The sequence below is a fragment of the Peromyscus californicus genome, unplaced genomic scaffold, assembly GCF_007827085.1.
Source record: "Peromyscus californicus insignis strain IS unplaced genomic scaffold, ASM782708v3 Scaffold_4__1_contigs__length_199733344, whole genome shotgun sequence".
NCBI classification, from domain to species: domain Eukaryota; kingdom Metazoa; phylum Chordata; class Mammalia; order Rodentia; family Cricetidae; genus Peromyscus; species Peromyscus californicus.
Genome location: NW_026294562.1, coordinates 68186155 through 68207276, shown reverse-complemented (window position 1 = coordinate 68207276; position 21122 = coordinate 68186155). Strand labels below are relative to the sequence as shown.

The following is a 21122-nucleotide window of genomic DNA, read 5'->3' as shown; positions in this document are numbered from 1 at the left end:
CCAATGTCTGTATTTATTAGAAATCCAAATGTCAGTAACAGGGTATTTTTGCAAAATGTGAAGATCTTGTTGTTCACACCAGGGAAATGAAAACAGAATGATAGACTGCTCACACTCTTAGAACACAAACTTTGCAAGTCTGAATGAATGTAAAACATATACATATATATATATACATATGTATGTATATATATGTGTGTGTGTGTGTGTGTGTGTGTGTGTGCGCGCGCGCGCATGAGCATACCATTTGCTTAACCTTTGGATATATTGAGGACAGATGGGTTTGTCACAGGCCGTGTGATAACTTGTTCCACGGCCTCGATCAATAGACTCAATTGCATTCTCTCTTCCACTGGGCTCCAAATTTGCCAATTAGGTGGTAAATGTAACATGATCTGCCTCCATATTTTTAAACTATTACAATTTGTGATTTTTTTTCCCTAAATATGTTTGATATTATCAATGTGAATTCATGCTGGTTTTTCAACTTACTAAACAAGACAGTCTGTATTGTTGTATCTGTTAACTAAGAGGTTCTTAAATGTAGTCCTCTTCTTTTTAGCTATATATATATATATATATATATATATATATTTTACCAAAACTAAGGATGACTAAAAGCATGAGTGTTTAGCTTAGCAGTGAATTTATTCATTTGCAAACTGAAGTGGGAAGTGCAGGAGACTTCCCCATCACTATTCAATACGTTGCTTTTATGATCCGAAATCATTAAAATAAGCCTGAACCTTCTGGTTCTTACTAGATACATGTCAGAATTGCCAGAATTTTACATTTACATCCACGAGTTTACTTCCAACACAGCCAACTGTGACCCAAGTAAGATTATGGAGTTTCCCATTTTGCTTGCAGGTGGGATCTGCAGGTCCACTGTTAATCTGAGCATCTTGTGGACCATAGAAAGGTCTTTCTGCTCCTAATAAGTCCTTCAGGTGTACAGAGTTGAGCTTGAGGTAGCCCAGGGCTTTGGAAAGGATGTTTGCCAGAAACAAGCATCCATTAGTGTGTCGCTGCCTTCACTGGGGCCTCATTCCCATTTCACCATGCCAGTTCATTTGGCCCCTTCATTCTCTGTCACAGCACCACCCAGGCCCCCACTCCTTGCCCTGCTCCCCTTGATTGCCATGCTCCTAACAAGTGCCATCATGGCTGGTCCCATGGTTTAACTCTAGCACTGAGTTCACTGGGACATCCCACCCACATTTGTTTGGAAACTATGACTTGGGAGTCAATTGCTTCTTTGTAATACCTTCTCTGTCCTATCTTAATGCAAGGTCACACTGCACCTTGCAGGTCCACCTGAGAGGCCCATTCCTACTGTACCCTCCTCTGAGCCTCTCAGGCCACCCCATGCAAAGTCACACCTCCTACCCTCAGGTGTCTATGGAATCTTCTTCAGGGTTATTATGTTTCATGACACACTTGTGTGATAACAGTTTTTGGTTGGCTCCTGTGGGTGAGGCTCCTCTCCCATCTTTGACCCATAGGCACATGGAAGGACCTCAAGAAGTAGTTGCTCATTGTTACTGAAGCCCTTAACAACCATGTTGGTTTGTTAAGCTCATATTGAGAAGTTCACATGGTTTGCCTGTCAAATAGCCTTAGCCTCCACTCTGGTACCTCGTCAATTCACACAAAAACTGGCCAGCACTTCCACAATCTCTGATGGAGCCTGTGCCAGGCAGCAATGGTACCCACAGCTGGTGGTGAAGAGATATCTCTCCCTCCCTATGGAGTTCCTGTCTGGATGACCTGTGATCCCCACACAGTGTCTGTTAAGCTTTTGAGTGACTTCTGACCAAGGAGAAAAAGCTCTAATTGTCCACTGAAGACAGTCTCCAAGCACCTGCTTATACTATACCCCCAGCTACTATGAAGCTGCCTACAAACTTGGGAGCCCATGCTTTGCAGGCGTCTTCTACTGGGCATATCTGGCTCTGCCTTCCCATCTGTCCTTCCTGGGCCCTCCGGAGGCAGGTTGCACCCCTGCCATTCCCAGGCCCTGGCAGTCTAATGACAGCAGCCCTGGGTCCCTGGAATCATGGTCTCATACACATACTCAATGCCTGCCTTGGTGCTCAGGGGTATTATTGAACATGCCCCTGTCTCAGCACTGTTCGTTCCTCGTTTTTGCCTCAGTGGTCAGAGGACGTGTGTGCAGCCCACCTCACTCAGCGGGACGGGTTCCAGGCAACAACGCAAGGACAGCTGAAAGAGCAGCTCTACCAAGAAATCATCCACTACTTTGACAAAGGCAAGGTAAGACACATGCCGTCCCTCGGTCTCTTTTTCTGCACGTGCCCCCTGCAGCACTGGAAGCGCCATTCTTAACACACGATGTTTGAAGAACCAGAGATGTGTTACATACTGTGTGCAGAAGCATTTTATGCATGTTCCTCCAGCTTGTACTTATGAGAAATCTTTCTATTTTTAAAAAAAAAAAAAAATCAATAGCTCTTTTAGATCCTCTGTGGATAGTAAGGCCTGAAGACATCCGACTATTTTAATAGCTCCTACTTGGGAGAGTGGCTTGGACATATCTGGGTGCTTGGAGCTGGTGTATGCCTTTGGAATCTTGCATTTTTCTGTGATCACTGAAAAATTAACCCTGTGATGAGACAGGCTTTGTTCCACCTTGGCATTTTGTAGATTAATTGGCTTAAGCAAAATGATATATTCACATGACTTCTGCTAAGGGAAAGCTGCCATTATTTTCATCAGCTGTCATACAGTTGTATACTTTGTCCCTGTCCTTATGGCCAGATGTATTGTCGTTATATAAGGACTCGCCACTCTGGCTTAAAAAATTCATAAAACCAAGATGACTTCCAAGCTCCTTCTGGGGTTCCACTGAAGTTTTTAGTCATATCAAAGCTGTTCTGTGTTGCTCCAGCAGGATCCCAAGAGGAACTGGTGTTTTGTTTCCTACGACTGTCTTGAGAGAACGCTTTGAACAGTATAAACAGATCGCCTTTCAATGCCTGGAGCGTTAGCCTGGAATCCGGGTGCATGTGAGCCCATGCTCTCTCTGAAGGCCTCCTAGGACTACATGTTTTATGCCTGTGGCTTATGGCAGGCATGGTGGGCAGTTGTCGGTACTTGATGCCTTTCTGACCCATCACCCTGTTGTCTGTGTCCTCCTCATGCTCACAGTGTGTCTGTGTCTACATTCCTTCTCCTGTGAGGACACCAGGCACTGGCCTGGCAGGGAGCCCACCCTGCTCCAGAGAGCTGAACTATGTCTGAAAGGCCTATTTCCATATGAAGCGCTCACTCACAGATACCAGGGCTTAGGACTGCAAGTGTCTTTCTAGAATGCATTTCTACCCACAGCAGCACCTCTATTGCACAGAAGGACACTGCCCCTTTGTCGTCCTTCACAGGAACCAAACCCTATTAAAAGTGATCATTTAGTAGACTCTTTGTGAACACAAGCTCAGGATTCTCTCTGTATCTGAAGTAATAGTATGTCTTCTTTTTGCATGGTATGTGTATGTGTGTTGCTGAGAATTAAACCTAGGGCCTCACACATGCTAAATAAGTGCTTTGCCACGAAGGTACATGTCCATTCCTTCTGTTAACCTTTTTATTTCAAAATACCTTCTCACTAAGTTTCCCAGGCTGAATTTGAACTTGTGACCCTCCTGCTTCAGTGTTCTGAGCAACTAGGATGACAGACCTATGCCGCCTATCATTCATAACACCAGGAAAAGGCCAAATTCCCCACTCAGGCCACTTGGAAGGTGGCTTGGCCCTGTGGTAGAACAGAATGTAGAGATGGGAAGTTTTCACCAGTGGGCCTTGACTCATCTCCCTTTACTTGACTAAGGGCACTTTGTTTCTTTGCAAATTGCTAGAGAAACACAGTGGATTCAGCCTGAACCTGTGGCTTTGTGTTGTACCAGGGTGCAGTGAGGCCTGGATAGAGAGCCAAGGCAGGAGGCCCAAGGATTCCAAGGGTCCACCAAGTCTGAGGCACACGTGCCTCCATGGGTAGCCATAATCAAGCTCTCTGTGAGCAGCACAGCTCTGGAGGGCCTTAAAGCCTACAGTTTCTCTGACTTCATCTTCCTCTCTTCCACCATCCACCTTACTCTATGTTCTAGCCTTGCTGGAGTCTGGAGTACACCAGCCTCCCTGCTCTGCCCAATAGCTATCTGTTGCCCACCCCACAGCTCTTTCCTTTCCAGCTCAGCCTAAATGTCACCTCTTCCTCACCCTTAAGCCACCTTCGGTCTTCCTTTGGAATACTTGTTTTAATTTGCTCCAAGAGGTTTACATGCCTGCTTCTGTAGTGACCCACCAAAGAGGCTATGAGCAGTAGAAACAGAAACCTCACTTGTTCATTCCCCAGCATGCCTAATGCCCAGAAGAGTGGCTGCCTGGTGCTGGTTGGAGACTAGCTAACCAAACAAATGGATTCTCAGCAGTTATCAGCACTTCCTGCCATGGGAATGGCTCGTTTTCAATAGGACCATTGGCCTTCAGCAATGAGAGACACAAGAAGGGGAGTCTTTTGTTTGGTGTTGTTTGTTTGTTATGTTTTGATGAAAGATAACCTGGTAACTTTTTCTATACAACAATAGTTCATCTAAAAGAAAAACCAACATCACATAAAGGGGCAAAAAAGAATGCAATCAGTTTAGAATGTTGGTATCCAACTGCAATCTGCAAGGACATCTGCTATCATGAGTGAGAACCAGTGTCACTAGAAATCTGTGGCTGAGTCTGAGCTTCCCATAATGCACAGGGTGTCCCCAACACAGAGAACATCCAGCCCAGGATGTCAATAGCACTGAGGTTCAAAAGCCCAGTTTAAAAAAAAAAAAAAACAAACAAACAAAATTAAAGAATCCATGTGACAAACTAGTATAGACAAGAAAGGAAAGCTGCTAGAAGGACTGTCCTGAGATGTCCCTACGTTGTGGAAACAGAAAGAAGACTGTGGTGATGTATTCCATTGGCTGACCTTGAGTCAGAGTGAGCTTGGAAGGGCTGTGTTCCCAGCTGCCATTCCAGTTGTATTGATAAAACAAGAAGATTGGAAAGCCACTTCTGAGTGCCTATGACATTTCCACCAGAATGTTAAAAAGGAACCAAGTCACCCATCCACATGAAACTGCACAGTGCAGGTGCTGGAGAGAACTCCAGAGCGTAGGGCGAGAAGTGCCTGGGTAATTCACTGGCAGCAAAGGGTTCATCCTCACAATCAGCAAGCAGGATGTGTTCTAGGAAGTCATTATCTTTTATGTAGGCTGGAATGGACCATCAATATTCTAGAGTTTTGATCTGGAACTTTCCAGAGCTCCCAACAACACTGGTCCACTTCTGCTCAGACTATGTGGCCATCCCTCTGCACTAAGCCCAGGAAGGCTGAGATTCTTTCTGCTCAGGGGGATGTAGCCAAGGGTGGAATAAGAGGGGGAGTTTCCCTGAACTGCTTCTGCTCTCGTCATCTGCTGAGGCAAATCACATGGCCATACAGACCTTCCAGAGCTGGGCAAGTGCCTAGGGGGACAGGACAGCATGAGGGGAGCCTGCTTCCACCATGCACCACAGCATTTGGTCAGGAAGATGAGTTCTAGGTAAGTGTGCTGATGGCACGTAAAGCAGTTAATCTCTCTCTCTCTCTCTCTCTCTCTCTCTCTCTCTCTCTCTCTCTCTGTGTGTGTGTGTGTGTGTGTGTGTGTGTGTGTGTGTGTGTGTGTGTGTGTGTTTGTGTGAACACATATATATGTGGTTGCACTTAACCATGTTGAAGCCCTCAGGGATGTTCTCCTCTATTACTGTCCAACTAATTTCTTTTGAGATGGGGTGTCTTAATGAATCTGGAGCTCCATAATTTGCTAGACTGGGTAGTGAGGAAGGCCCTGGAGTCTACCTGTCTCTGTCTCCCCAGTATGAGGGTTACAGATGCACACCGCAACACCTAACTTTTTAGGTGGGTGTTAGGGGTCGAAACACAGGTCTCTGTGCTTGTTCACCCACTGAGACATCTCTCCAGCCCTAGAACTGTTCATCTTGACTTTGCCCAAGTGACACAGATGTTCTAAGAAAAGTGCCCATGCCTGTTAGCTAATGATATGACTCCTCACAGCTAGAGATAGGGACAAGAGCTGCTTCTATCTAAGAGAACTTGGCTCTAGTGTTCATCTGGCCTCTCTGTGGTTGAATATCTTTCTTCCATTTGAGGGATCTTGGAAGGCAGGACTACATAGGATAAGTGCTGCAGAACGGGTCCCAGTGTCCTGTGAGGGCAGGGATTGGGGGGAGGTCACAGTAAAGATGCTAACAGTTTGACACACTATTCAAGATTTTGATTCACTTTCCTTTGGGAAACAGGTCTGAGCTGTAGATGGGAACACATGGTAGTCATTTAGAACAGACATTCTTATGCCTGTTGTTCTGTTGTGTTGTTGTTTTGTTTTTGTCAACTTGACACAGGCTAGAGTCTCCATAAGATTGGGCTGTAGGCAAACCTGTGGGGAATTTTCTTGATTGATGATTGATGGGGAAGGGCCTAGCCCACTGTGGGTGGGGCCATCCCTGGTCAGGCGGTCCTGGGCTGTATGAAAAAGCAAACTGAGCAAGCCATGAAGAGCAAGCCACTAAGCGGCACTCCTCCATGGCCTCTGCTTCAGTTCCTGCCTCCCGGTTCCTGCCCTGACTTCCCTGGATGATGGACTGCAAACCATAGGGTGAAATGAAACCTTCCTCCCCATGTTGCTCTTGGCCAGAGTGTTTATCACAGTGACAGAGAGTAGCTAGGGCACCTTTCCTAAAAGAACTGGAATAAGACAAGTGGCCAAGGCCATTGCTGAGGACTAAGGATTTTGATGTTTATGAGGACCAGAGACACACCTGTCCTCCCTTCACCCTGAATTTAAGTTGTAAAATAGTCCCAGCTGGATCACAGGTGATAGTCAGCCTGTGATGTATCCATTGGGAACATGAAGGAGGGTCGTGGTCAAGAAGAGGCCCCTCAGAGAAGGTTGGCACCAACAAGAGGAAACAACTTGCAAACGTTGAGTTGGGCAGGACTCTGCTGTCTGGGACTGAGTCACAGGCCACGTTTGGGCCACAGGGCCATTCAGTGCAGCCAGTCCAAGCTGAGGTATGTCAGCAGTGTGCAGTTCACATTGTATTTCTAGGACTTACTTTGTATGTATACATGTATGCACATATGTGCCATGTGTGTAAAGGTCAAAGGTCAGCCTAGATATTGTTCCTCATAGGAGGCATCTCTCACTAAACTAGAACTTACCAGTTTGACTAGACTGGCTACCCAGGAAGCACCTGTCTCAACTTCCTCAGGCCTAGGATTACATGTACACAGCACCCACATCCAGTTTTGTTGGTTGTGGGGCTCATGTGAGTTCATGGGAATCTAAGTGAGGTCCTCATGCTTTTGTGTCAGGTACTTTACCAAATAATCCATCCCCCCAGCCCCTAAAACTCTATAAATAAAATAAGTATTCTTATAGGTTATCCTCCCAAAATCTGTATGTGAAAACTGTTCCTGGGAGCTTAGAATGTGAGTGGACTGGAAACAGTGTCTTCTAAGTGCTAACTAAGGCAACTGAGATCATTAGAATAGATGCTAGTCCAGTCTGCTTGCCATCCTCATCAAAACAGAAGACTGGGACTCCGCATCCACAGAAGGACAACCATGTGAAGACACAGACAGAAGGAAGCCTTGGTCTTGGACTTCAAGTCCCTAGTACTATGAGAAAATGAATTTTTATTGCTCCAAGCATGTAGCGACAAACCAGGGCTCTGTTACAGCAGGCTTGGCACACAAGTATGAATGTCAAGTATTTCATTAATTTTTTTAGATTTATTATAATTTTTATATTCACTACTCATTGAGTGGTATTTTAAGTATACAAGATATTACTAAAATTAATTTCATGTTTTCTAATGTCAAAAGTAGAACAGCTAAGGTCGCACACATAGCCATAGAACACCTTCATCCAGTCCTGATGAGAAACCAAAGTTTACTGCATGTCCTTTGGGGCCATGGCAAGCAGTCAGAACCACATGTGTGCCTATCAGTATGTATTTTCTACACTTTAGAGTACTTGAAAAGCTGAAAACTGTCTTAAAGAATTGTAAAATGGCACAGGCTGGAGAGATGGCTCAGTGGTTAAGAGCACTGGCTGCTCTTCCTGAGCACCTGGGTTCAATTCCCAGCACCCACATGACAATTCACAACTGTCTATAACTCCAGTTCCAGAGGATCTGATACCCTCATACAGACATACATGCAAGCAAAACACCAATGCACATAAGATAAGAATAAATAAATCATTAAAAATGTAAAAACAATAATTAGAAAATGGGCTGGACTTGCTGGTGCATGCTTGTCTCAGTAGTCGGTAGGTGGGGGCTGGAGAATCCAGAGCTTGAGTTCTGAGCTACACAGGAAGACCATGTGTCAAGAAGATGGAGGAGGAGACTAAAGACATAAACTATAAAATTTATGTCAGAAAGGTATAAAAAGAAAACATAGCATGCATCAAAATAAGAGGATTTTCTTCTCTTGTACCCCAATAGCTGTCATTCTGAAACAACTGTCTTCAGTATTAGAGAATTTGGGGGGTTGAGTGAGCTGGGGTACTCACTGGACCTGCAGAACAAGGACAAGGCAGAGGCTAAGGAAAAAGTGAGGCTGGTGCAGGCTACTGTGACAGTGACTAGCAGCCAAGAAACTCAGCACTGGGGCTGGCGAGATGGTGTGGGTGGTGAGATGTTTGCACACCACCCCGAGGACCTGAGTTCCATCCCCAGCATACAGGTAAAAAGCATGGAGCAATTACACAGCTATAATCTCAGCACTGGGGAAGAGAGTCCAGGAGGACCCCTTGGTATTGGTGAAATTATTAAGGCCACTCCACATAGTTAAAAGGAAGATTTATTTAGTGGATAACTTACAAATGAAGGGATAGGTAGGTCGCGGGGTCTGGGGAGGGTGTATCGCAGTCCAGTGGTGTTCTCTGGAGCTCTGCTCGGTCCACCTCCACCGTCAAGGGTTCAGGAACAGAGAGAGTGCTCGCCCATCCAGATCTTGGGTCCCCAGGTGCCTCCCTTGGCCCCGCCTTGTAGGTGTGACAGTTGCCTAAGCCTCAATGGGGGTTGGAACTTTCAGATCAAAGCTGGAATGACTACCCACTACACCCTGGGCTTCCTGGCAGGCCAGTCCAGCAAAATGGGAAAGCTCCAGGTTCAATGAGAGACCCTATCTCAAAAACAAAAAAAAGGTGGAGAGCCATAGGAAGATTCCTGACACTGGCCTCTGGCCTCCACACACACATATGTGCCCATGTGCTTTCACACACATGGAATGCTATGTTATTTTGTTGAATGTGTTGGCATTTCCTGGAACGGCGCTGTTTTATTATTTGGATTGAGAATTGTTCCCTTCCATGGTATATTTGCCTATGCTTACCAGAGTCCATCATGATCAGTTGTTATTTCCTGGACTTGTAAGGACCGGTTGCATTGTCTCCTGGAGAGCTGCATTCTTGTCTACCTCAGGGGATAAGAGGCTCCTGTCACCAGTCACTCACCAACTGCTCTTTATTCCTGCCTCCATGTTCTACCAGGTTCTGCCTTGGGCATTGGACTAGTTTCTTTGCTCCCTGCTCTGAATGAACACCTAACAGATGGCCACTTAAGGGAGGAAGGACTTATTTTGTATTACAGCTTAAGAAAGACTACAGTCCAACATGGTAGGGAAAGCTCAGCAGCAGCATAAAGTGGCTGGTCAAGCTACATCTCCTAGACCCAAAGACAGGAAGCAGAGGGAAGACAGGAAGTGCATCTAAGCTAGCAAGCTTCAAGGCCTACACTCAGTGACTCACTTCCTCAAGTGCTTCATAAAACAGCGCCACCCTCTGGAGGCCACTTGAGCCTGCAGGGGACTGTATTAGTCAGGGCCCTCTAGACGAACAGAACCAATAGGATGAACATATACTAGTAGGGGGCTTATTAGATTGGCTTCAGAGTGTGTTCAGAGTAGTCCAGCCATGCCATTCTCATACCAGAGAAGCTGAGAGGCCAGTAGTTGCTCCGCAGATGAGGCTGGATACCTGAAGAGCCACTAATCTTCAGTTCACGTTAGAAGCCCAGAGAAGCTGGTTCCAATATCGGGGAAGGAATCAGCAGCAGCAGCAGCAACAGGGTAGATGAGCTCACCAGTGAGACTGAAGATCAGTGGAGGAAAAAAGGCAGTGCTTGCTTTCTTCCCTGTGTTTTTCCGGTCTGACACCTTAGGTTGGGGCTTCCCACACCAGTGAAGGCAATCCCTCACAGACATGGCCACAGGCCAACCTGATGTAACCATCAGCCTGTGGAGGCCAGAGGACACCTTGTAAGAGCGGTTCTCTCCTACCACCATGTGGGTTCCAGGGTCAAACTTTTGTCCTTAACTTTGACAGCAAGGGCTTCCATCCACAGAGCTATGTCACTGTCCCTAGTGTGTTTTTAGAGCAGTTTAGATTTATTGCAAAATGGGGCAGAAATTATGGAGTTTTCATTATCCCCCTGCCCGACACCCCAGGACTCCAGAGTGTCAACACAGTCACATTTTCGCAGCTGAGTCCCCTCTGGCCACTGCTGGAGCAGCAAATACCTTGGGATTGAAGAGGCTCCATCACTTAGGCATTCCATGAAGTTCTTCATACAGTTGCTTGATCATGCTGCTGCTTCAGGCCATCGCTGAGTCTTGGGGAGGCCTCAAATGCATAACTCTTCTTTCCCCACACCTGATACCCTGTCAGATCAGCTCTGCCCCATCAGTCCCCGCAATGAATGCACTACCCTTTGTACCAGCATTGCACCCAGCCCCTCATTCATTCACAGAAGAGGTTGCTAATGGGACAAAGGTGGATCCTTGCAAGAGAAGGGCTGGCCATTTCTATATAGAGTCCTATTTGTCTGCTAAAAGCAACCACCTTCAGTCTGAGTGATGGCAGCAGCTTATTGGGTGGATCAGCAGACAGCAAGCATGCAGGAGGACACGACACAGATGAGATTTGCCAACCGCACTCATGGCCCAGGCTCAGCCATGCTCGTGTCTGAGCATGTGTGCAAGCATGCTTATAACCATTTAAACCTCAAGCTTTGTTTGATCTTGCACTTTGAAATGCATTTAAAATTTTTATTACATTTATTCATTTGTATGCATATGTGTATACATAAAATAGATAAAATATAATAAAAATATCTTAAAATTATTTTTAATAGGGTGATAAGATTGAAGCTAAATGATACCTCAGTCTCACCAAACTATGGTTTAAGCATAGCCCCATGGACATAGATTGTCACCTTTTGTCTGGTTTTCCTTGTACTTAAGGAGACCTTCACTCTATGCTTACTAGATAAACATGGCGTGCACCCTTGAGCTGATGCACTGTCAGGGCTTTGAGTGGTAACCCTGGGGAGGTTGGGCCTGAAGCATCCCAGGCAATGTGACTTGTAACAGTGTGTTGCTGGTGGACCAGAAGGAAGGCCCCGTTCTCGGAACCATAGCTATATCCTGTGTGCGGGGAAGCCTTGGCCATCGGACTGGGCTGAGGTCAAATTCTAGGAAAGCTTCTCTCTCTACCTGGTGCCATGATGCCAACAAGGGCAACAGGAATTTTTGCCCTTTAATATTGGGCACTCCGGCTAGTAAATTATGACCTGTTAGCTTTTTGTGTTTCCCCCATACAAAATCACTTTTCTATTTTTGCTTTTCTTCCGTTCTTTAGTGTTTTGAATGACTTTCGGCCTAGCTCTTGGCATCTTAATCTTTTCCTTTCTCTCCACAAAATGTCATTTCCATTCACTCTCGTCTTCATTCTCCAACATTTCTTCCTTCCTTGGCCCAACAATTACTGCAGACTCCTTTCCTGCTCCATTTTTACCCCCACCTGGGCCTCTCCCTGCAAAAACCCTCTGTTCAGCTTTATCGGGGAGGCAAGTGCTCTTTTCTGAAGCTGCTCCAAATTGTCTGTCTTATTGTGTTTGGCTGAGGCCTAGTAATTTTCAATAAAGCCCTTAATCCAAGTACTTCACTGAAAATTACCAGGCTTCTCTGTGGAGGACGAGAGTTGAAAATAGCAGCCATGCTGTTGGGAGAATTTAGAGGATGGGCGCTGCTCCTAGCCCAGGTGGCTGTGACTGTGAGTGGCTGAAGCCCAGACCCCGTCGGCCATTAACAGAGACAATATGTAATTTGTGGCCCAGATGATATGTGGAGCTACAACTGTTTTCAACTGGAGTTCTGTTTCTTCTTTAAAATAAGATCTCGTTGATGAAGTTCACGCTTTACCTTGTGCCAAACTTGGGGTGGGGGATTTGTGGGAAACAAAGCGCATGTGGCCTGCATCATCTTGTGAGCTGTAAATAGAAGTTCAGAGATGTGTTTCCATTTTTGGCGAGCTGGTTGGATTTTGTTTCTAAGTAGGGTGACGTTTTCACATCCTGTGACGTCCCCTTTTTGAAGGCTGTGGGTAAGCCTTGTGGAACCCTGCCCTAAGTTCATGTTCACGCTTTGCAAGCTCTCGGGGTGAGCCAGATTCTGTCTTATCAGACCAAACCTGTGTTGAATATTCAGGTCTCTTAGGTTCTTGGTGATTTGATGCTATTAAAAGGAATTTTTTTTTTTTTTTTTTTTTTTTTTGTTAAAGCATTAGGATCAAGAACGATGCTGTTGTCCTTTAGCCTGTAGGAAGTTTTTCCACTAACAAGCCTACTGTGTGCCACAGGCCACTCTGCACCCTGATGGACATGGTTAGACTCAAGGGATTCATGGCTAGCATCAGACTTCCCTAAGAGTGGATAAATAACAAAACTTTCCTCGAGCCTGTCACGTAGGTAGACATGGGTAGATCTACTTCACATGTGCAAACGGTCCCTGGTTCAGATTTAGAGACTAGAGATGCTCATTGAGCATGAAGGCCTCCTGCTGGTCCTGGGCCACTTGGTCCCTCTGGTGCAGAGGGACCTCAAGCAAAGCTGTGGCCTCTTCCACACCATTGATCCTCATCCATTAAACACCAGAAAGCTATGTGGGACTCTGGAAATTCAGGAGGTAATTGAGTGTGACTCTTCCCAATAACTGCCAGGGAAAACGGATGAGCAGCAGAAAAATGGCCGAAAGTCAAGCTTCACATAAAACACCTTTGCTAGTGAGCTGTTCACAGCTGGTGAGTGCACTATACCAGAGTGGCCCAGGGGAGTCCTGGTGAGTCGGCCGTGTTAAGGATGAAGGACCTTCTGTCTCTGGTGACACCTGTCTTGTCATCTGCTGCTGCTCCACCGACCCCCCCCCCCCCCCGAGGGACTGCATCCTTTTCACCCACTTCATGTCTGCCTGTGAGAAATCAATACTTGGTATATTCTCTACCACCACTCTTGGGGGGGGGTGGAGTTTTGCTCTGTTGCTCCCCCGCCCCACCCCCAACTCTTATTCCCACCTGACAAGATCTCCCATGTAACCTAGCTCTAGATGGGCAGTCAGCAAATCCCATTGATCCTCCTGTCTCCACTCCCTCACAGAGCTGTAACACCGTACCAGGCTTTTTTATATGAATGCTGGGGATTTGAACTCTGCTCCTCCTGCTTGCGCATCAAGTGCTCTTACCTGCTGAGCTGTCTGCCAAGTCCCATACTTGACTTTGTATGAGGGTTCTGGGACTTGAACACATGTCGTCTTGCTTCTGTGGCTGCCACCCACTTTCCTTATGGCACCAGCTCCCCAGCCTCCTCTGCTACCACTGCCATGACTCTGAGGAAGGTGTTTCATCAGAAAAGGACATTTTCTGCAGGCAGGGCTCAAAGAAATGGGAGATCCTGAGACCAAGGTCCAGGAAGAGGGGAGAACCTTTCCCGCGGGGAAGAGCACGGAGGCCAAAGTGCCACTCCGAATGCTAGCCAGCAATTCCCCAGATGCTATAAACTGGATTAAAGAGCTCAGATCAGAAAATAAAGTTGTCTGCAAATCCGGGCATTTCCATTGGGAGCCGTTCAAGCCCCACTAAGCCTGTAGTTCTTGTAAGAATGGAGCTGATCCCGGGCTCAGTCACCAAAGGTCAAAGTGATTCTTTCTCAGAGACAATCTAAATCTAGATCATATTGAATCTGCTTCCTCTGTGACGCTGAAATATTTTCCGAGGCATTCGTGTTGGAAGTATGAACTGCCCACACTCCCGGTAGAGCCCTGGTCCAATGAAAGATAGATGAAAATCTTCCCAGTGTGGAATCCTTTAACACAAGTGGAGGGGCATGGAAGGAGGTGTGTGTATTTATAGGAAATCTGATAGAAAACACAACCATGAGACCTCAGGGTGAGCAGGGTAAGATATTTACTCGAGACCTATATTTCTTTTAAAAACAATTACTTGGCTATGTATCTAAAGTACTTCATCTGTCATTTAGGATCAAGACAGATTAAGCTATTGCTCGGAAGTGAATTAGAAGGCTGAAAAGTCTGAGCAGCTAAGAGAAGGTATATTAGCTTGCAGAAACTAAAGAACAAACTGCTAAAGGAGACCTACAAGGAAAGGGGATGTTGTCTTTGAAGTGCAAATATACTAAGGGAGACATGGGTCACTGGTGCCTAAAAGAAACATTACAGGGGAGAGTGTCCTTCAGGGAATGTGAGCTCAGGCTTCAGAAGAGGACATTAGAAGTCTAGAGAGGCAAGTGTGAGTACACAGAGAATATGAGATAACATCAGCCCAAAGGGAACAGGGGCAAAGTGTGGACCCTTGGCACGATGTTCCTGTCTTCTAGACTCCTCTTCAGACAGGTCTCCCTATGTCTGAAGTCCACAAGCAACTTACTTTTACTTTGCTTTTCAAACTATTCAAAATACAACCATTAATTCAGAACCCCATCTTTTTTTTTCTTCCTCAAGAATACCAAGTGGTTTTGGACATAAATGCATAATACTCCTGTCATCCCAGCACTTGGGAGGTAGAGGCAGAAGAATCAGGAGTTCCAACATCATCCTCATCTATATGGTGAACTGGAAGCTAGCCTGGGACTCCATGAGACTCTCTCTCAATACCCACAATGAGGCAAAGGGGAATAGTTTATAAAGTAGTGGTATGAAAAGAGTATCTCTGCTGGGTGTAAGTATAGGAGTGCCCTTCAGTTAGTGGAGTGAGTCACTAATACCCCAAACCTGTGGTGGGCCCTTTCTAGCAGGCAGGATACTGGGCTCTGTGACAGGAGTGGGCCAAGTGACAGCCCTGGAAGTGCTGGCATGTGACCTGCAAGAGTAAGAATGCAAGTCTTCTGTGTATCTGCTGTGTGACCTTGAGCAAGCTCTTTCCCTCTCTGACTCCCAACTTCCCTGTCTGCAGCCTGGAATGACATTCTCCTACCAGGTGGTTGGGGAGCTTGAACCAGGGAGCACAGGTGGTGGAATATCATGTAAGCTAGAAGCTGCTAAAAGGCTCCACTTTTATTTTGCTCCCACCACGATCATCTAGGCCAGAGGCTCTCAACCTTCCTGATGCTGCGACCCTTTAATACAGTTCCTCAGGTTGTGGTGACCCCAACCATAACATTACTGTGTTGCTACTTCATAACTGTAATTATGCTACTGTTATGAATTGTAATGTAAATATCTGATATGCAGGATATCTGATATATGACACCCCCCCCAAAGAGGTCTGGACCCACAGGTTAAGATCTATGCCCCTTGTCAAGGAGGGACTATCCCCAGTAGGTCTTGGTCTTTTTCTAGCTATTAGTGGGCAGGAATGAGTAGCTCCCATGAGGATTAGCGCTGTGATCTCCTGGGAACAGCAGGACTGTGGAAATGTAGACATTTGAGGCTAGGATTACAGTTTGTTGAGAACTGCCTGAGCTTTGTCGTTTCCTATCAACCTTCAGTTCTGTGTACTGAGCCTTGAGGAGCAGGTGGTAAATGTCCTCAAATTTCATATGAGTGACACCCAGCCCTTGCCCTTGGGGGAATACAGTCTGGGTAGGGAAGACAAGCATGTTCCAGTTTTAATACGCTAGTGAAAGTTCTGGGTCACCGAAGTCCAAAGGAGAAGAGTCAGCAGCAACTGGGAGGCGTCTTAGGGGAACTTCTACACCCAAATCCACCCATGCTTCTCAATCCTCCTAGTTTACCTTTCCCAAGGGAAATCCAGGCCTAGCATCAAACTACTGCATGTCAAAAGTTTGTTCACACTTTAAAAAATAAATGCTAACGGCGATCGTGATGATGATAAGGGCTGAAGAGATGGCGCATCTGTTAAGAGTGTGAACTGTTCTTGCAGAGTCCAAAGTTCAGTTCCCAGCACCCATACTGGGGTACCCCTCACAACAGCTTATTTAGTGGGTTTCATCGCCTCTCACCTCAGAGGGCACTGGCACGTGCGTGCACACACACACACACACACACACACACACACACACACACACACACACACACACACTGTAGCTAGAGAGCTTCTCTCCAGGTCCCACCAAGCCCCGCAGTCCCACAACCCACGTATAAAATAATCACTCAGACGCTTATATTACTTATAAACTGTATGGCCGTGGCACGCTTCTTGCTAACTGTTCTTATATCTTAAATTAACCTATTTCTATAAATCTATACCTTGCCACGTAGCTTGTGGCTTACTGGCGTCTTTACATGCTACTTGTCCTGGCAATGGCTGGCAGTGTCTCTCCCTCTCTGCCTTCCACTTCCCAGAATTCTCCTCTCACCTTGTCCCACCTATACTTCCTGCCTGGCCACTGGCCAATCAGTGTTTTATTTATATAGAGTGATATCCACAGCACATACACACACACACACACACACACACACACACACACACACACACACACACACACAAATAAAATAAGTAAAAGTTTATCCATGTTTTTAAAGTAAGTTACTTGAAGAAGCACCTTTAAACTATTTGCCATAGGGAAGGTCCCTTTTCAGATACTGGCAGGATTTGAAAAATCTGAGAAGGAGGAGGTCATCTGCAAAAAGCAAGCATTCTGGAGCTTTGAATGGACATTTCTGGCAGTGTGCATTCTGGAACATGACAGCTATGCAATGGGGACATTTGGGAAGTGGCCACATAGTAGATGTTCCTAGCAATGTGTCTTCACCCTGTGGTGTCTTTTCCCTGGCTCCAAGACTGCCCTGACAGATGGTCCTTGGCGGCCACTACTGGCTACTGGAGAGTGAGGACAGGTTATGATGGGCCAGCACCACCATGCTGTGGGAAGAGCTGGTGTGACGGATGAGCCTGGGGTTGAGCAGTTTAGTCAAGACTGCAGGGCCTGAGCCACAGGCCAGAACCTCTAGAAAATATTTGTATACTTCCTGCCTGATGTCTCCCCTCAGTATGCCTGTTAATCTAGCAGATTTCTAGATGTCTCATTGTGAATAATGATGCTACTGTTTGGCTGGATGCATGATTCATTCTTGGATCTCTCTGTTTTATCTATGTCACTCACAGATGTGGGAAGAGGCCATTGCCCTGGGCAAGGAACTTGCAGAACAGTATGAAACGGAGATGTTTGATTACGAACAGCTGAGTGAATTGCTGGTAAGCCTTCGCTTTTGGTTTTGTTTTGTTTTTTCCTGGATTTTCTCATTTCAGCCTTCACGTCGGGATCCACCTCAGATGTTCTCTGGGCTTTGACTTGTTCCCTATTTGTCATCTTGGGAAATGGTCGTCCTTTATCTGCTGGCTGATTCCAGCCCACGAGCATTCACTTTGTATTCTCAAATAGGCCAAGACGTTAAAGCGCCCATTAGTGACGCGTTACAAACTCCGACAGTCTAAGTACAGGGGTCTTGACAGCCAGAGTCTCTGAGAGTTTCAACTAGTTTAAAGCCCTCACCCTTTCCACGAGAGGAGGCAGACAGGTGGTGGCCAGAGCCTTGTCATGCCAGGGCATCCTCTAAGTTATCAGTCGCTGCCTTCTCAGCCATGCCTTCTCTGTGAACAGCAGACCATGTTTATGGTGGAATATTTGTATGTAATTTAAAGCAGAGTAATTCTGTTCTTCAAATTCTCCCAGTATCTGATCTGTATCCTTAAATAAAAACAACAACAGCAAAACCACTAAGAATGAAGGAAAATCATCCCCTTGGATTATTGAAAATACCCCCAAATCACAACTAGTGACCAAATGTGACTCCTTTAGGATACCTTGCTGGACAGTATGAAAAATATCAAAACTACCAGATTCTTCCAGGTGCAGGCCTCAGGACCCCAAGAAGAATCCAGAAGGGTAGATGCTCCAATTCTCTGCTCAGCCCTGAAATGAGTTTTCATTTTTCCTTCCAGAAAAAGCAGGCGCAATTTTATGAGAACATCGTCAAGGTGATAAGACCCAAGCCAGACTATTTTGCTGTTGGTTACTATGGGCAAGGATTCCCTTCGTTCCTTCGGGTAAGTTTGAGTCTTCTTGCTGTGAGCCAGCGTCACTCACTCAGCAGAGAGACCCCTTCCAGTCCTGGTGTTTGGCCCAGCAAAGTCCTATGCTGACTCTTGGGTGTCAGAGAGAGGGACCAAGAATATTTGCTTTAATTATATGAGGACTCTGGCTACATATGCACTTTTTGTGTGATTTTTTTTTTCTGAAAGAACTCTCCTCAGAGATTTATATTTGTGTTTAATTGTGTCAACATATACATGGCTCCGTGGGCAAAGCACTTGCCACAAGTCTGAGGACCTAAGATCTCCAGAACCTACATAAAGTCAGACTCAATGGCGCTCATCTATAATGCCAGCACTCCTCCCAAAAGATTGGCTATGGAGACAGGAGACTCTGGAAGCTCGTGGGCTAGCAAATCTGGTATATATAGCAGTAAGCAACAAAGGTACCCCACCTCAAACAAGGTCCAGGACATTGACCGACACCCAAGGCTCCTCTCACCTCCAAATACACTCTATGCACACACATTTACACACAAACATGCATACACATAAACATACACATAGTATAATTTACTGTTTGGGGCATTTTTAGTTGTGCATTTTTCAGTGGCATAAACACACACACACACACACACACACACACACACACACACACACACACACACACACACAGACCATCACCACCATCTAGTTACAGAATTGCCTCAACTTAAGAAACTAGAACTTAGGCCCAGAGAGATAGCAGTTATGAGTGCTTGCTGATCTTCCAGGAGACCAGAGTTTGGTTCCCACACAAAGCTGAGGTGGCTCAAAACCACCTGTAACTCTAGTTCAAGGGGTTCAGCTATCTTCCTCTGGCCTCCACAGGCACAGTCATACACACACACATACACACATGTATGTATATATATATGTGTGTATTTATACATGCATGTGTGTATGTATACATATATTATGTGTATATATCTATATGTATATATGTATGTATCTTTTAAAAAAAATAACTAAAACTCCATACCTCTTAGCAATAGTACCCCATTTCTTTACTCCCAGCTTTAGGACCTAGCATTGTTCTGTCTGTCCCTGGGAGTCAACCACCCTAGTTATAACTTGGGTCATACTATGTTTGGCCTTTTGTGTCTTACTTGCACTGTGCATGATAGCATCAAGTTTTATCCATGTCGTAGCATGTATCATAACTTAAGTCCTTTTCAAAGTAGGGTAATATTCTATTGTATGGACATACCATACTTTGTCCATTCAACCATTGATGGACATTTGAATTATTTCCACCTTTTAACTAATGGGAATAATGATGCTGTGAACATAAAAAAATTTAATTTTATGAGAAATTGGAAGTGGATTTTCACAACCACAGTGCTTGAAACTGAATCCACCCTTCCCTGGAAAAGCAGAGTGTCGTTGCACATAACCAGAGCAATAGCTGTTGTTGTTGTTTCTGCTCTTTTGGGGGGCCTGCCACCCAGCTCCCAAATAAATTGCACACAGAGGCTTATTCTTACTTATGACTGCCTCGCCTTAGCTTGGCTTGTTGCTTGCCAGCTTTCCTTAAATTATCTCATCTACCTTTTGCCTCTGTGTCTCTTACTTCTGTTAATCTTACTCTTATTCTGTGACTTGCTGTGAATCTGGGTGGCTGGCCCCTGGTGTCCTCCTCCTTCTCTGCCTACTTTTTTTTCCCCTCCCAGATTTCTCCCTCTATATCTTCTCTCTGACTGCCAGCCCCACCTCTCTCTCTCTCCTGCCTTGCTATTGGCCTTTCAGCTCTTTATTAGACCATCAGGTGTTTTAGACAGGCAAAGTAACACAGCTTCACAGAGTTAAACAAATGCAACATAAACAAAAGTAATAAACCTTAAAATAATACTCTACAACAAATAGCCATGGTGTGCTTTGAGACAAGCATTTCCCAATATCCAGGTGAGGCTGGAATATGTAAATAAATGTTGCCCGACCAATGAGTCAAATTGGCTCACAGTTCTGAAGAAGACATTCTTGGTCTTGATTTCCCTGTCTCATGACATGTTTCTATGACTGTTATATGCATCAGGAAAAGATCCTACCTCAGATAAACAACCTGGGAAAGGACAGCCAAGGTTCATATATGACCTCTACATGCCAGTACACGCATGGGTACCCCACACATACACATACACACATGCACATACAAAATACATACACCAAAAAAGGCATGTATTAAAAGTTGCCCAATTTTACAAAAACTTTAGTGTCTTTATGTGTGCCCCAACATGTATGTGGCTCAGGGAAGAGAGGCCAACCTTGGGCTGGGCACACTCCTGTTCATGGGTATTAGAGTGCGGGCCCCAGTCACAGAATCCCCCTGTGATACCAACCGTGGATGTAGTTATCTAACTCCAACCGCGAGACAGCAGCCTGCCTGAGCATGTGATGAAATGCCCCCAGGGAGGCTCGCTGCAATACAGTCTCAAGCACTGGCTCCTGCAGGCTCCAGGGACCGTCCTGGGTCACTTCCACCATCAAAGGACAAAATGTGAAGTAAAAATAAAGAGTTTAACGTGCTTGATTAATATTGAGCTGGCTTTCCCGACACACCTGAATAACTCTGTCGGGCTGCGGCAATATATTCATTACGCTTCACAGATCACCTGGCAGGGGTCAGTCTGACAATGACATTACCAGTTACCAAAAAGTGGGCGGAAT

The 21122-nt window shown here is 45.6% G+C and overlaps 1 protein-coding gene across 1 annotated transcript in view; it reads left to right on the top strand.

The window, feature by feature from the left end:
- Positions 1-21122, top strand: part of Dock1 (dedicator of cytokinesis 1) — a 516647-nt gene that overhangs the window by 455108 nt on the left and 40417 nt on the right. The window contains 3 exon segments of the mRNA XM_052714776.1: positions 2158-2277; positions 17490-17579; positions 18327-18431. Of these exon segments, the coding sequence (XP_052570736.1) occupies positions 2158-2277; positions 17490-17579; positions 18327-18431 (315 nt within the window).